We start from the raw sequence: 12,026 nt of genomic DNA, 5'->3' as shown, positions 1-12,026 counted from the left end.
CAGATGAGAATGCAAGTGGTAAGTAGTAGAATATTAACCTAACAGCTAACATTAGATTAGTATTTTACAATCTGCAAAGCACATGAATTATATTATTTGTTTAATCCTAATACTGGCCTTATTAGGTAGGAATGCAGACAGTAGGATTTATCAGGAAGATTGCATATGAACTCAAGGATATAGAGTTACCAGCAAAGAGGCCGTAAGTCACAGAAATAAATGAACATCCTTGGAGAGGAATGGTAAAAATATATTAACAGATAACTGGGCCAGAGATAGAGGGTGGGAGAAGGTAAGGGACACAGTGCAGGAGACAATCCCTGCCTGTGTTGCTTGTTCTAGGTCATTAAGCTTTCATGGGAGCCATCCCTGCATGTTGATGAATAACCATGGGTTTGAGTGCCTACCCAGATGAAATGAGTGTGTACTTATAAATTAGCTCAGAATCCATTTACTTAGATTCCTTCAGTAAATTTTTTAAAAATCAGCTCTTGGCTAATCCATGTTCTCAGCAGGATAGAAATAATCAGTAGAAAATAAGAGTACATCTCTTCTGATATTTGTAAGGCACATTTAGCAAGATGGTACATAGAACAGAACACTCATTTAGTAGGATGGACTTAAGACAACTGGACTTCACCAAAAGAAAAACAGGCTCTGATATTCCTACATATTTTTCCTTCCCTCTGGAGTTGTTTTCACAAGAGTGAAGTTATGTTGAGTAGGAAAATCTCTGAACTGGGGGTTGGCAGATTGTATTCTAGCTCCACATTTATAACTGCCTTGCTGTGTGCCTTGGAAAAATCACTCTGCAGGCTTCAGTCTCCTCCTCCTAGAATGAAGTTTGGTTGATTCCAGTCCCACAAGACCTGGCCATGCTCCTCCTCCCTCCTCTGCTATCCCCACCTCACTGTGCTCCAGACACACTGACCTCTGCTCTTTCCACAGTCATGTCACACTGTTTCCAGCCCCAGGACCTTTGCCTGTGCTGTCCTCTCTGCCACTGTCCTCATCGCCCACTTGTAGTGCATCACTGTATTCACTTCATTTTTCTATCAGTTACATTACCCTTTGAAAGTAAATAATTTGTTTTCTTGTTTCTTGTGAATCTCTCTCCTCAGACTATGAGCTCCATAGAAGCGGAACAGAGTCTCTTTGTATTATTTACCTTAATATTCTGAATACTTTGAACCTTATTGCAATACAGTGGATACTCAACCAACAATTCCAAATCAATGGATAATTGTCAACAAATGAAAGATTTCTAAATCTAGATTTCTAGAACTCTAGATCTTTCTTTAAATACAATATATAGTGTTGTCTCCAGTGAAATCTTTGTGCAATTAGATGCATCTTACCATGCATGCATTACTCTAGAGTTCCTCTGCTTATCCCCCCTGCACTACACTACTGTGTCTGGTATTTGGTTCTCTCTCCCAGTCCAGGAAATACTCCCTGTAGCTAAGGGCCCCATGGGCTCCCATCCAGTGGAGGTAAATGACCACTTTACTATCCCAGTGAACGGGCTCAAAATCTCCAGCACCATCTCTGCAGCTCCCTTCCTCAATGTGTGTTGGAGTCTAGAAGCTATGCTCCTTCACCAGCACCAGCGTTCAGAATGCTGGCACTGAGAAACCTATGCTTCTCTCCTCCTCATTGCAACACTGCTGGTAGACCACGCTGCTCATAGTACTTCTACTGAAGGATTTCATGTGTTGGGGGGCATTGAATGGAAACTGCTGACACATATCATGAATAATAATAAGTATTGAATATTATCATAAATTTTCTCAATCCATCTAAAAATCCCCCTAATAATGAATTATTCATTGATATTTTCACTTTTAATCTCCCTTCTTCAGTGTTTCTGCCTTAACACATTTTTCTCTCATTGGCTGCAAATGTCAATTTGCAAATTTGTATTCCTTTGTCTATTTAAAGTAAGTCAACTCTCTGTTTTCACCTCTTCTTCTTCATTATATCCTACACAACGTCATGTTCCACACATAATCAGGTCATCAGGAATTTTTTATATAGAGAACCATCTCCTGCATATAGATCATGCCATTTTCCTGGTATGCAAAAGCACCTGCAAACAATTCTCACTTTAAATAGAATTAGCTTTTTATTAGGGGTACCTGGGTGGCTTAGTTGGTTAGGTGCGTGATTTTTTTTTTTTTTTAAGATTTTATTTATTTATTTGACAGAGAGAGAGATAGCGAGAGCAGGAACACAAGCAGGGGGAGTGGGAGAGGGAGAAGCAGGCTTCCCGCCGAGCAGGGAGCCTGATGCGGGGCTCGATCCCAGGACCCTGGGATCACGACCTGAGCCGAAGGCAGACGCTCAACGACTGAGCCACCCAGGTGCCCCTAAGTGCGTGATTCTTGATTTTGACTCAGGCCATGATCTCAGAGTTGTGAGATTGAGCCCTGAGTCTGGCTCTGCACTAAGCATGGAGCCTGCTTAAGATTCTCTCTCTCTCCTTCCCTCTGTCTCCCCCCACACACACTTGTGCTCTCTAAATAAATAAATAAATAAATAAAATAGAATTAGGTTTTTTCTCTTTCTTGCTATATTAATATCACCTATAAAATGATGTTAACTTTCCAAAGCACATTGGAACATTATTCTGAACACTTGGTAGAAAATAAAAGTATGACCTTACCTCTGATCTGCTTGCTCTTCACTCCATAGACAATGGGGTTGAGTGCAGGTGGGATAACAATGTAGAAGTTGGCAAACATGATGTGGAAAGTGCGAGACATTGTGTCCAAAGCGATACGCAAGGATGGAGAAAAAGGCAGGTGTATAAAATATGAAAATGACACAGACATGGGAACCACAGGTGCCAAGGGCCTTCTGGCGGGCATCCCAGGAGGGGAGGTGGGAGACCGCACAGAGGATGAGGGGGTAGGAGACAGCAATGAGAATCACATCTGAGATGACCGTCATGATGGGAACACAAAAGCCATACCAGATGTTGACAGAGATGTCAGCACAGGCGAGCCGGGTACACCTATGTGCTCACAGTATGTGTGAGGGATGATGTGTGTCCTGCAGAAAGGGAGACGTATGAGCAGCAATACAACTGGCAGGATGATGCTGAAGCTTCGAAAGGAGATGCCCACTGCAATCTTGATGATGGTCTCGGGGGTCAGAATAGTGGTGTATCTCAGGGGGGAGCAGATAGCCACGTGGCGGTCAAATGCCATGGCCAGGAGTATAGCTGAGTCCAGGGCAAAGTTGTAGTGCAGAAAGAATAACTGGGTGAGGCAACCAGGAAAACTGATTTTCTGGGGACCAAACCAGAAGATGGCAAGGGTTTTGGGGACACATGTGGTAGACAATATCTGATCTGTCATGGCTAGTATGGAAAGGAAAAAGAACATGGGTGCATGAAGACTCCTCTCCACAGCAATGAGGTAGAGAAGGATACTGTTGCCCACAATGGCCACGAGATAGATAATGCAGAAGGGGATGCTGATCCAGACATGGTACTGTTCAAGGCCAGGGATGCCCAAAAAGGTAAAGTCACTTGTGTCATAGCTACTCAGGTTATACATGGTCAGTGTGGTCTGAGGAATGGATTCTGTATCTGAAAAACAAATTGTGTATAATGAACCTGAGTAAATTGTATGGTAATTCTTCCTTCACCCTCTCCTTCAGGTTAGTTCTCCTCTTTCCTATCTACCAAGAAAAACCTCCCAGTCCTAGTAAAGGCAATATTCATGCCTTGATGAGTGATTCCCCATTAAAAAAAAAGAAGAAGAAAGAAAGAAAGATACCCCAGACATGACACTCCTGGTACTCATCACTCAGTTCCTCTGGAATCTTCAACCTGCATACTATTTTATTTCCATGTAATGATTGAGTGTTCCCTGGGTCAAAGTAATTAGTTTCTATATAGACTTGAGTATAGAGAAAAACAATTTAACCACATGCAGAGAAAGAAAGAAACTAAGAAAGTGGGGCACAATTGGAAAAATAAGGAGATAACAATTATGACTCCTATTGTAGTCCAAGCTTTACAAAGTATTAGCTCATTTAGAACAGATTTCTGAGATATGTATTTTCTTTCCAACAAAAACAGCTCTAATTTATTATAGGGAAGCTATGAAGGAGCAGAGCAAGTGAGGGTGTCTGCAGGAACTCCCATCACTGAGTGGGACTGCCAGGCTCACATCTATCTGGAAGGCAGGAGAGGATCAGCGTCCTGCCCTCTTGGTCCATTTTGGGACCAGGAGTCCAAGCCCTCATTTCTTGGGGCCCAGGTAAGAATGAGCCTTTTCTGTTTTCCCCAGGGTCTCCAGCAGAGTGTTTGTACTGTGCTCAGAGTTGATGGAGTTGATGGGCAGGTCAAGGTCAAACTCAATTCTCCCCAGCTTGTTGAGCGCTCTACTCACAGCTTTAGAGCAGCCTTCCCAGGTCATGTCCACAGAGAACTCATGCTTCAGCATGGCTGTGGATATGGCCTGAGATATGTATTTTTATCCCCCTATATTTTTTTTTACAGAATCTGAAACTCTGAGACATAATCTTACCCAAGATCTCATCTTGGATAACAGGCAGAGAGCCAAGATCATTCCAGTCCACAGCTAATCCTCCATTATGCTTCAGTGCCACACCAGGGGATTGCTCAGGAGACACACTGTTAGATGCCAAGCACTGAGAAGGGGCCTGGGAGGTAGGGAAGTCAATATGGAAAACCTAACACTCAAACTGCAGTGTGTCCAGCACACTAACCCTATGCTGATTGCAGTTACTCTCCTGATACCCCTTACACTATAGCAGCTGGGATTTGCAGACCAGAATGTTCTCTGAGACTGATGTTTGGTGCCCCACCATGGAGCACAGTATGGAAGTGGATATGCAACTCAGCCTCCAGCCCCCTCTTAGTACTGAATGAAGAAATTGGTTCAAGTGTCCTTTAAAAAAAAATATGTACTGATATTATTACATTTTAAAATAATATTTTAGGAGGGTTAACTTATATGTAAGCATGTTGTGATTGACATTTATTGTAACTTTAGCCCATTTATCATCGTTTCCTAGAATAAGAAAAAAGAATCTTTACAATATTTTGAATGAAAATAAACTACCCACAATAGCACTATGATACAAGCAGGATTATTATACCCCTATTATAGAGACTAACATAGAAGGTAAGTTCAGTAAGACCCAAATCCAGGTACTTCTGACTCCAAATTGTGTGATTTAAACTTCTGTGGTACCTCTTCCCCAAACCATAAACATGTGGCTTTAAAAAGGGGGGGAAAAAGAAAAAAAAGAAAAGAAACTGTCAAAGACATGTATTCGAAGAGAGTAATTGAGGGACCTCTAGTGGAAAAAATATGGAATCGATACATTCTAAATCTCAGGTCAAGATAAAAGCAAACAAGCAATGTCCACAATAGCCAAACTGTGGAAAGAGCCAAGATGTCCATCGACAGATGAATGGATAAAGAAGATGTGGTATATATATACAATGGAATATTATGCAGCCATCAAAAGGAATGAGATCTTGCCATTTGCAACGACGTGGATGGAACTGGAGGGTATTATGTTGAGTGAAATAAGTCAAACAGAGAAAGACATGTATCATATGATCTCACTGATATGAGGAATTCTTAATCGCAGGAAACAAACTGAGTGTTGTTGGAGTGGGGGGTGGGGTGGGAGGGATGGGGTGACTGGGTGATAGACACTGGGGAGGGTATGTGCTCTGGTAAGCGCTGTGAATTGTGCAAGACTGTTGAATCTCAGATCTGTACCTCTGAAACAAATAATGCAATATATGTTAAGAAAAAAAAAAAGAAGAAGAAGAAGGTAGCGGGAGGGGAAGAATGAAGCGGGGGAAATCGGAGAGGTAGACGAACCATGAGAGACGATGGACTCTGAAAAACAAACAGGGTTCTAGAGGGGAGGGGGGTGGGAGGATGGGTTAGCCTGGTGGTGGGTATTGAGGAGGGCACATTCTGCATGGAGCACTGGGTGTTGTGCACAAACAATGAATCATGGAACATTTCATCTAAAACTAATGTTGTAATGTATGGGGATTAACATAAGAATAAAAAAGTTAAAAAAAAAAAAAAAGATAAAAGCAAACAAGCAACCTCTCTAACAAAACAAATATTTTTGGAAACCTTCAGTACACTACGCAAGTCTAAAACTCTTTACATGAAATCACTTCTATAATCCTCTTAAAAACCCTGTGAGACAGGTAATAATGTGGCCTACATTTCAAAGATGCAGAAATGGAGGCACAGAGAAGTTAAGTAACCTGCCACAGGCTGCGTGAGAAGTAAGTCTTTACATAAACTGTCATGTAATAAAAAAAATTCTCCATAGGGTATATGGCACGTGACACATACATGATATCTATATAGCAGAAGATATAAAATTAAGTCACATGAAGAAAACACAGATAAATCCCTTATGAACCTACAGACAAATGCTGTGTGTGTCTAATCTATAACCGCAAACGCAACGACAACATGAAATCATGGAATTCAGACACCGAGAACAGGTTGGTGATAAACAGAGGTGGAGGCGGGTGTTAGTGAAATGGGTAAAGGTGGTCAAATGCACAAAATTCCAGTTATAAAATAAATGAGTCCTGGGGATGGAATGTACAGTATGGTGACTCAGGTTAATAATAATATATTATATATTTGAAACTTGCCAAGAGAATAGATCTTCAAAATTCTTACCACAAAAAAAAATTCCAACTATGCATGGTGATAGGTGTAACTAGGCATATTGTGATAATCATTTCACAGCAAGTGTAACATCCTTGTCAGTCGCCTATCCCAACCTTTTCCCTCAAGGTATAATATCACCTTTTTTTTTTTTTTTAAGATTTTATTTATTTGACAGAGAGAGACACAGTGAGAGAGGAAATACAAGCAGGGGGAATGGCAGAGGGAGAAGCAGGCTTCCTGCGGAGCAGGGAGCCCGATGCGGGGCTCGATCCCAGGACCCTGGGATCATGACCTGAGCCGAAGGCAGACGCTTAACGACTGAGCCACTCAGGTGCCCCCAAGGTATAATATCATCTTGAATAGCTTCATTTTGTTCCTGAAAGGTCAGGTACCCAATTCTAGGATTCTATCTTGAAGAACTTTTACTTAGAATTCACTGGCCTCATTATCACACATTTACACATGCTAACCGTATCTGCTCAGCTATGCAGTTCAGTGATTACCAATGTGTTCTTCAACAACCCTGAGCCCTCAGGGCATTGACTTTTTCGCTACTTTCATTCACTATCCTGGTGTCTTTTCATTCCTCTTTTCTAGATTAAATTCTGATTCATCATGTCAACAACTCTCTCATACATATTTTGCTCGCCTTTGCTCCCATCATGTATGAATGCAAAACTCAACTCCTAGATTCACCACCCTAATAAATTCTTCAGATTAAGACAGGAAGGCACTTAACTAGATATGTTTATGTTCCCTTAATTTCACGATCATCAACCTTAAACTTCACCCACAACACTGCCGAATGACCCAACAACATGATCTTGTTCAGCTCAGTCTCCCTGGATGACTTTTTTTCCTGCTTTTCTCCAAGCACATCCACCAACTCCAACTCTTTTTCTCTCAACAGATAATCTTTCATTTCACTTCACACAGAAATTCAAAGGCATTGTGTGTGAAATCATGTGAGACAGCTATCACTTCTGTGTGTGTGTGTATGTGTGTGTGTATAATTAGAAAAAAAGGGAAAAAAATCCCTTTTGTATCTGGATCCAAAAACAAACCCATCCCTCTCTCTCAAATCTTCCAATCTTGTCAGGTATCTTTCATAATCATTTATTCTCTTTCTTGCCTTTGTCTTCAACCTAGCCTTTTAAAAAGTTTACTCCTTCAATATTTAAACAATTAAAATGGCTCAAATAGTTTCTAGTCTAAATTAGATATGTAGTTGTCTACACCACGTACATGCTTCTCATGTCCTGCTTATCCTTTAACCCAGGCTAATCTCATTTCTGTCCTCAACTTTACACCAAAGCAGCTTTTGCTAACATTACCAATGAAGTCCATGCCCCACCCTTGCTGGACTTCTCAGCAGCATCTGACACTATTCACTATCCCCTCCATCTTGAAATATCCTGTCAATGTTTTATCACAACACTTTTAGTTTTTCTTCAACCTTTCTGGCATCTCATCTCATCCTTTGCCTGTTCTTCTTATTCTATGTATCTTTTTTTAAATTTTATTTTATTATGTTATGTTAATCACCATACATTACATCATTAGTTTTAGATGTAGTGTTCCATGATTCATTGTTTGTGTATAACACCCAGTGCTCCATGCAGAACGTGCCCTCTTTAATACCCATCACCAGGTTAACGCATCCACCCACCCCCTCCCCTCTAGAACCCTCAGTTTGTTTCTCAGAGTCCATCGTCTCCCATGGTTCATCTCCCCCTCTGATTCTCCCCCGTTCATTTTTCTAAGACTGTTGAATCACAAACCTGTACCTCTGAAACAAATAATACATTATATGTTAAAAAAAAAAAGAGAGAAGATATTCCATGTATCTTAAGTCCTGGGGTTCTTCAAGGCTCTGCTTGATGCCCCCTATTCTCTTCACAATTTTCCTGATCTAGATCATCAATTCCTAAGATCCCAATTAATAGCTATACATGACATCTCCCAATTCTTTACCTCTCCTTTACATCTTACAAGACACATATATTCAACTCCTTTCTGGATATCTTCTTATGGATATCTCATAGCACTCAAGTTTAATTTTCAAAAATTAAAATTAAGACCCATCATATTTCTTCAGAAACCCTCTGTCCCCTCTTGTGTATAATATTTCACAGAAAACTAATACCATCCACTAAATGAGCCAAAGCAAAAACCTGAATTGCATTTACACTTTTCTCTCTTTAAATCCCCATGTGCAATTGATTATATTGATCTAATCCTTTTGGAATCAAAATTAAAAATCTTCAGCATAGCTAACAAGGTATCCACACTCTGGTCTTGTTACCTCTTCAGTCTTCCTGTTACACTCCAGGAATGTTTGCCAGAAAAAGAAGTCCTGCTTTTTCTAAAAATGTGTGTGTTAAAAGCAATTTCCATATAAGAAATATGGTAAATTCCTCTACTTTATTTCCAGGGTTCCAACTATAGTATTCAGTTATTTCTTCAAATTTTGACATAAGCATCTGCTGAGACTCACACTTCTTCTCTGCAGATGAACAGAAATGAGGCCAGAGATATTGGAAAGCCATGTGATGAAGAGAAGTGAGACCACTATGACTCCCTGCAGGTGAGCTATCATACTGCAAGTTATTCAAAGTGGTACCCGAGGCCGTGAGGGCCAGGCCTCGATGCTGCCCTTCTCTGAACAACCGTCATTGTAGATAAATAAAGTCTAAATGGATAAAGTGTGCCGTTCTAAAAACAGGTAAGCTACCACATGGTCCTCAGTGCCAAAGTCTCCTGACTCTTGAGACTGTGCACATATTTCCTCCTTGACTTTAGAACAAGTGTCCCCATCCCTCTTCCTATCTCCAAGCAATGCTAGGTTCTACTTATCATTCAGGTCTCAACTAAGCCCCCTTTCATTCAGCTGAAATATTACTCCCCCGGGAACAGTCTTTCTGATCTATGTTAGAAAATTCTATTTCCAAATCGTATTTCCTCTTTTCTGAAATTCATCGTATTTGCCACCACCTGTTTACTGCTTATTTTCTCTGCTAGACAGCAATCTCTATAAAGGCAAAGATCATGTTAGTTTTGTTCTTCCTGCTTTTGTTGTTGTTGTTATTGTTGTTTCAAAAATGCTTTCAATATCTGCCCAATAGTGGCACTTAAAAAGTGCTCAGTGACTATCTCCGGAACTGAATGCTGTTATTGAGTCAAGACAAGAAGAATATTCTCATTTTCTCTGAAAATACATTTGAAATCTTTAGATATCTGTTACTAAATAAATAAAGGAAAATAAACCCATGCAAAGTGGCAGCCAATAATATGCCAAACCAGGAAAGTGCTAAAGGCATTTCCACTTAAGATAAAAAGATCATGGTTATCAAAACATTTGTATTAACATTGCTCAAGAAGTTTTATCCAGAGAAATAAAGCTGTTTACTTTTGCCCACCCCCTTTGTCTCGGTTGAGGTGAAAATTCTTCCAGAAAACGTTTTCTTAACTCCAAGACCAGGTCCTCTTATTCATATCCACAGAACCATGTACTTATGTCCTATGGAAGCACACATAATTTTATTGTCTATATTTGCCTATCTTCTACCCGTCTTGAGTATAAAGACATTTTCATAGTCATAGTTTTATATTTTGATTCTAGTTTAATTTCTATAAACACTTAAGGTTTGTTGAATAGATAAATAATGTTTAAATCATTGCACACAAGTCTCTGTTTGATATGGGATCTGTGTCCTTTTTCTGCCACATCTCTCCCTACTCCACCTCCATTTTCCCTTCTACTTATTCTATATTCCCTTAAAGTACAGCTTAATTAATAAGTGACTAAAATAATAAATGAGTGAGTGAAATAAAACACACACACACACACACACACGGAAATCTTAGGCAAAGTTTACACAAAGTCACATTATTGTTACTTCTTAAGAACCTGCATTTTAGAGTCAAGATTCAGATTTGCATTTGATCAGTGCCTGTTTTTTCATTATACCAAACATGTTATATGATCTCTCCAAAATGCCTGTTTCCTCATAGAATTTTTGTGGGCATTACATGAGAAAAGTCCTCAGCTCAGTGTTAAGCTCTCAGTAGGTAGTGACTATTATGTAATGTCATTATTATTACAAACACTTGTAAGTATACACAAATGCCAGGAACCCACACAGTAACAGAAAATTTCAAATCACACAGAAAACACAGAGTTTGAGTCTGCTCTTCCAGATCCAGGCTCTCAGACCATGTGGTCTGGGCAGTTGAATTGTGTCCTGAAGAAAAGTTCCAGTCCTGTTCATTCCCATTTGCCCCATTTGTCCATTCTCATGCCAACCCCTGAGACTGTTTAAAATCTGGCCCCTGGGCCTGCAGACTCTATTTCATGGGGAATACTGGATTGAGCCCACCCCTGTCTTTTCTTAGCATGTCCTTGCCCTCCTCTTGGGTCCTCTGTCTGTCCTTCAGTTAGCTGCCCCAGGATCCTGAGCTCTGCCCTTGGTTTCCCCAACACTCACCAAACCTAGGTCCTTGGTGAGGACCGAAGATACACAGAAATGGCACCCTCAAGCAACCAGTCCTTTTATTTCTCTTCCTGGACTTTAGAGAGGGCACTCAAAACTTGTGGGCCCCTGAGAGACCACAACCACAAACCCAATTAGTGGCTGTGGCCTGCACAGGAAGCACTTCCCAGGGGTCTAGCTCCTGAGGCTCTGAGGTCCCAAGGCTGGGGTGGACTGAGTCCCTGCAGACTCCTGTCTTCTAGAACAGGCAGTATTCTGAGTGGGCACAGTCCCCTGGGGCTTACAAAATGGCAAGTACACTCTCCACCACTGCTAAAGCCATCCGCAGTGAAATCTGTGTGTGTGTGTGTGTGTGTGTGTGTGTGAGAGAGAGAGAGAGAGACAGAGACAGAGACAGAGAGAGAGGAATTGCATGTCTCTGTGGGTTGTTGCCTTTATGTCATAAATAATCATTTGTGTAACTTTACGTAATGGTGATTTTAGTATGAAAATGCAAATAGACCTATGAAAGGAGGGGTACAGGTTCTTCTCTGATTCAAGCCTAGAAAGGGAATGCCTTTGCTATCGCGAATCAGTCTTATTGATCAAACACTTGAACTGTCATGTAAAACTCCTTACACACATGCTTGCCAGCCCCAGCAATTGAGACTTGAGGATATTTTTAGAACACATTCCTCCTTTGTCCCCACTCTTTAGTCCCTTGTCATCCCTCTGCTATTGGACCCTCACTCTTCTGAAGATTTCAGTTCCTTCCCACCAATCCATCCTCTTCTCTCAAGCCATAATCATCTTCCTAAAAGAGAAATATGATCATCATTTTTGCAGAGTTTAT

General features: G+C 40.7%; 2 protein-coding genes across 2 annotated transcripts; both read right to left on the bottom strand.

The window, feature by feature from the left end:
- Positions 1-2,624: 2,624 nt before the first annotated feature.
- LOC118004128 (olfactory receptor 52H1) lies at positions 2,625-3,563 on the bottom strand. The gene is given in 3 exon segments (XM_034995307.1): positions 2,625-2,760; positions 2,762-3,011; positions 3,014-3,563. Coding segments are annotated over 3 exon segments (936 nt in total).
- Positions 3,564-4,230: 667 nt separating this feature from the next.
- Positions 4,231-4,457, bottom strand: LOC118004235 (copper transport protein ATOX1-like). The gene has a single exon (XM_034995479.1). The coding sequence runs from the start codon at positions 4,455-4,457 to the stop codon at positions 4,254-4,256; it is 204 nt and encodes a 67-aa protein (XP_034851370.1). The 3' UTR covers positions 4,231-4,253.
- Positions 4,458-12,026: the final 7,569 nt, after the last annotated feature.

The sequence above is a fragment of the Mirounga leonina genome, unplaced genomic scaffold (genome assembly GCF_011800145.1).
Source record: "Mirounga leonina isolate KUSES-001 unplaced genomic scaffold, KU_Mleo_1.0 Mir_92, whole genome shotgun sequence".
NCBI lineage: Eukaryota > Metazoa > Chordata > Mammalia > Carnivora > Phocidae > Mirounga > Mirounga leonina.
This window is presented reverse-complemented; position numbering and strand designations above follow the sequence as displayed.

Coding starts and splice junctions, on each gene's coding strand:
- LOC118004235 (XM_034995479.1), bottom strand. CDS start 4,457: ATGCTGAAGCATGAGTTCTCTGTGGACATGACCTGGGAAGGCTGCTCT.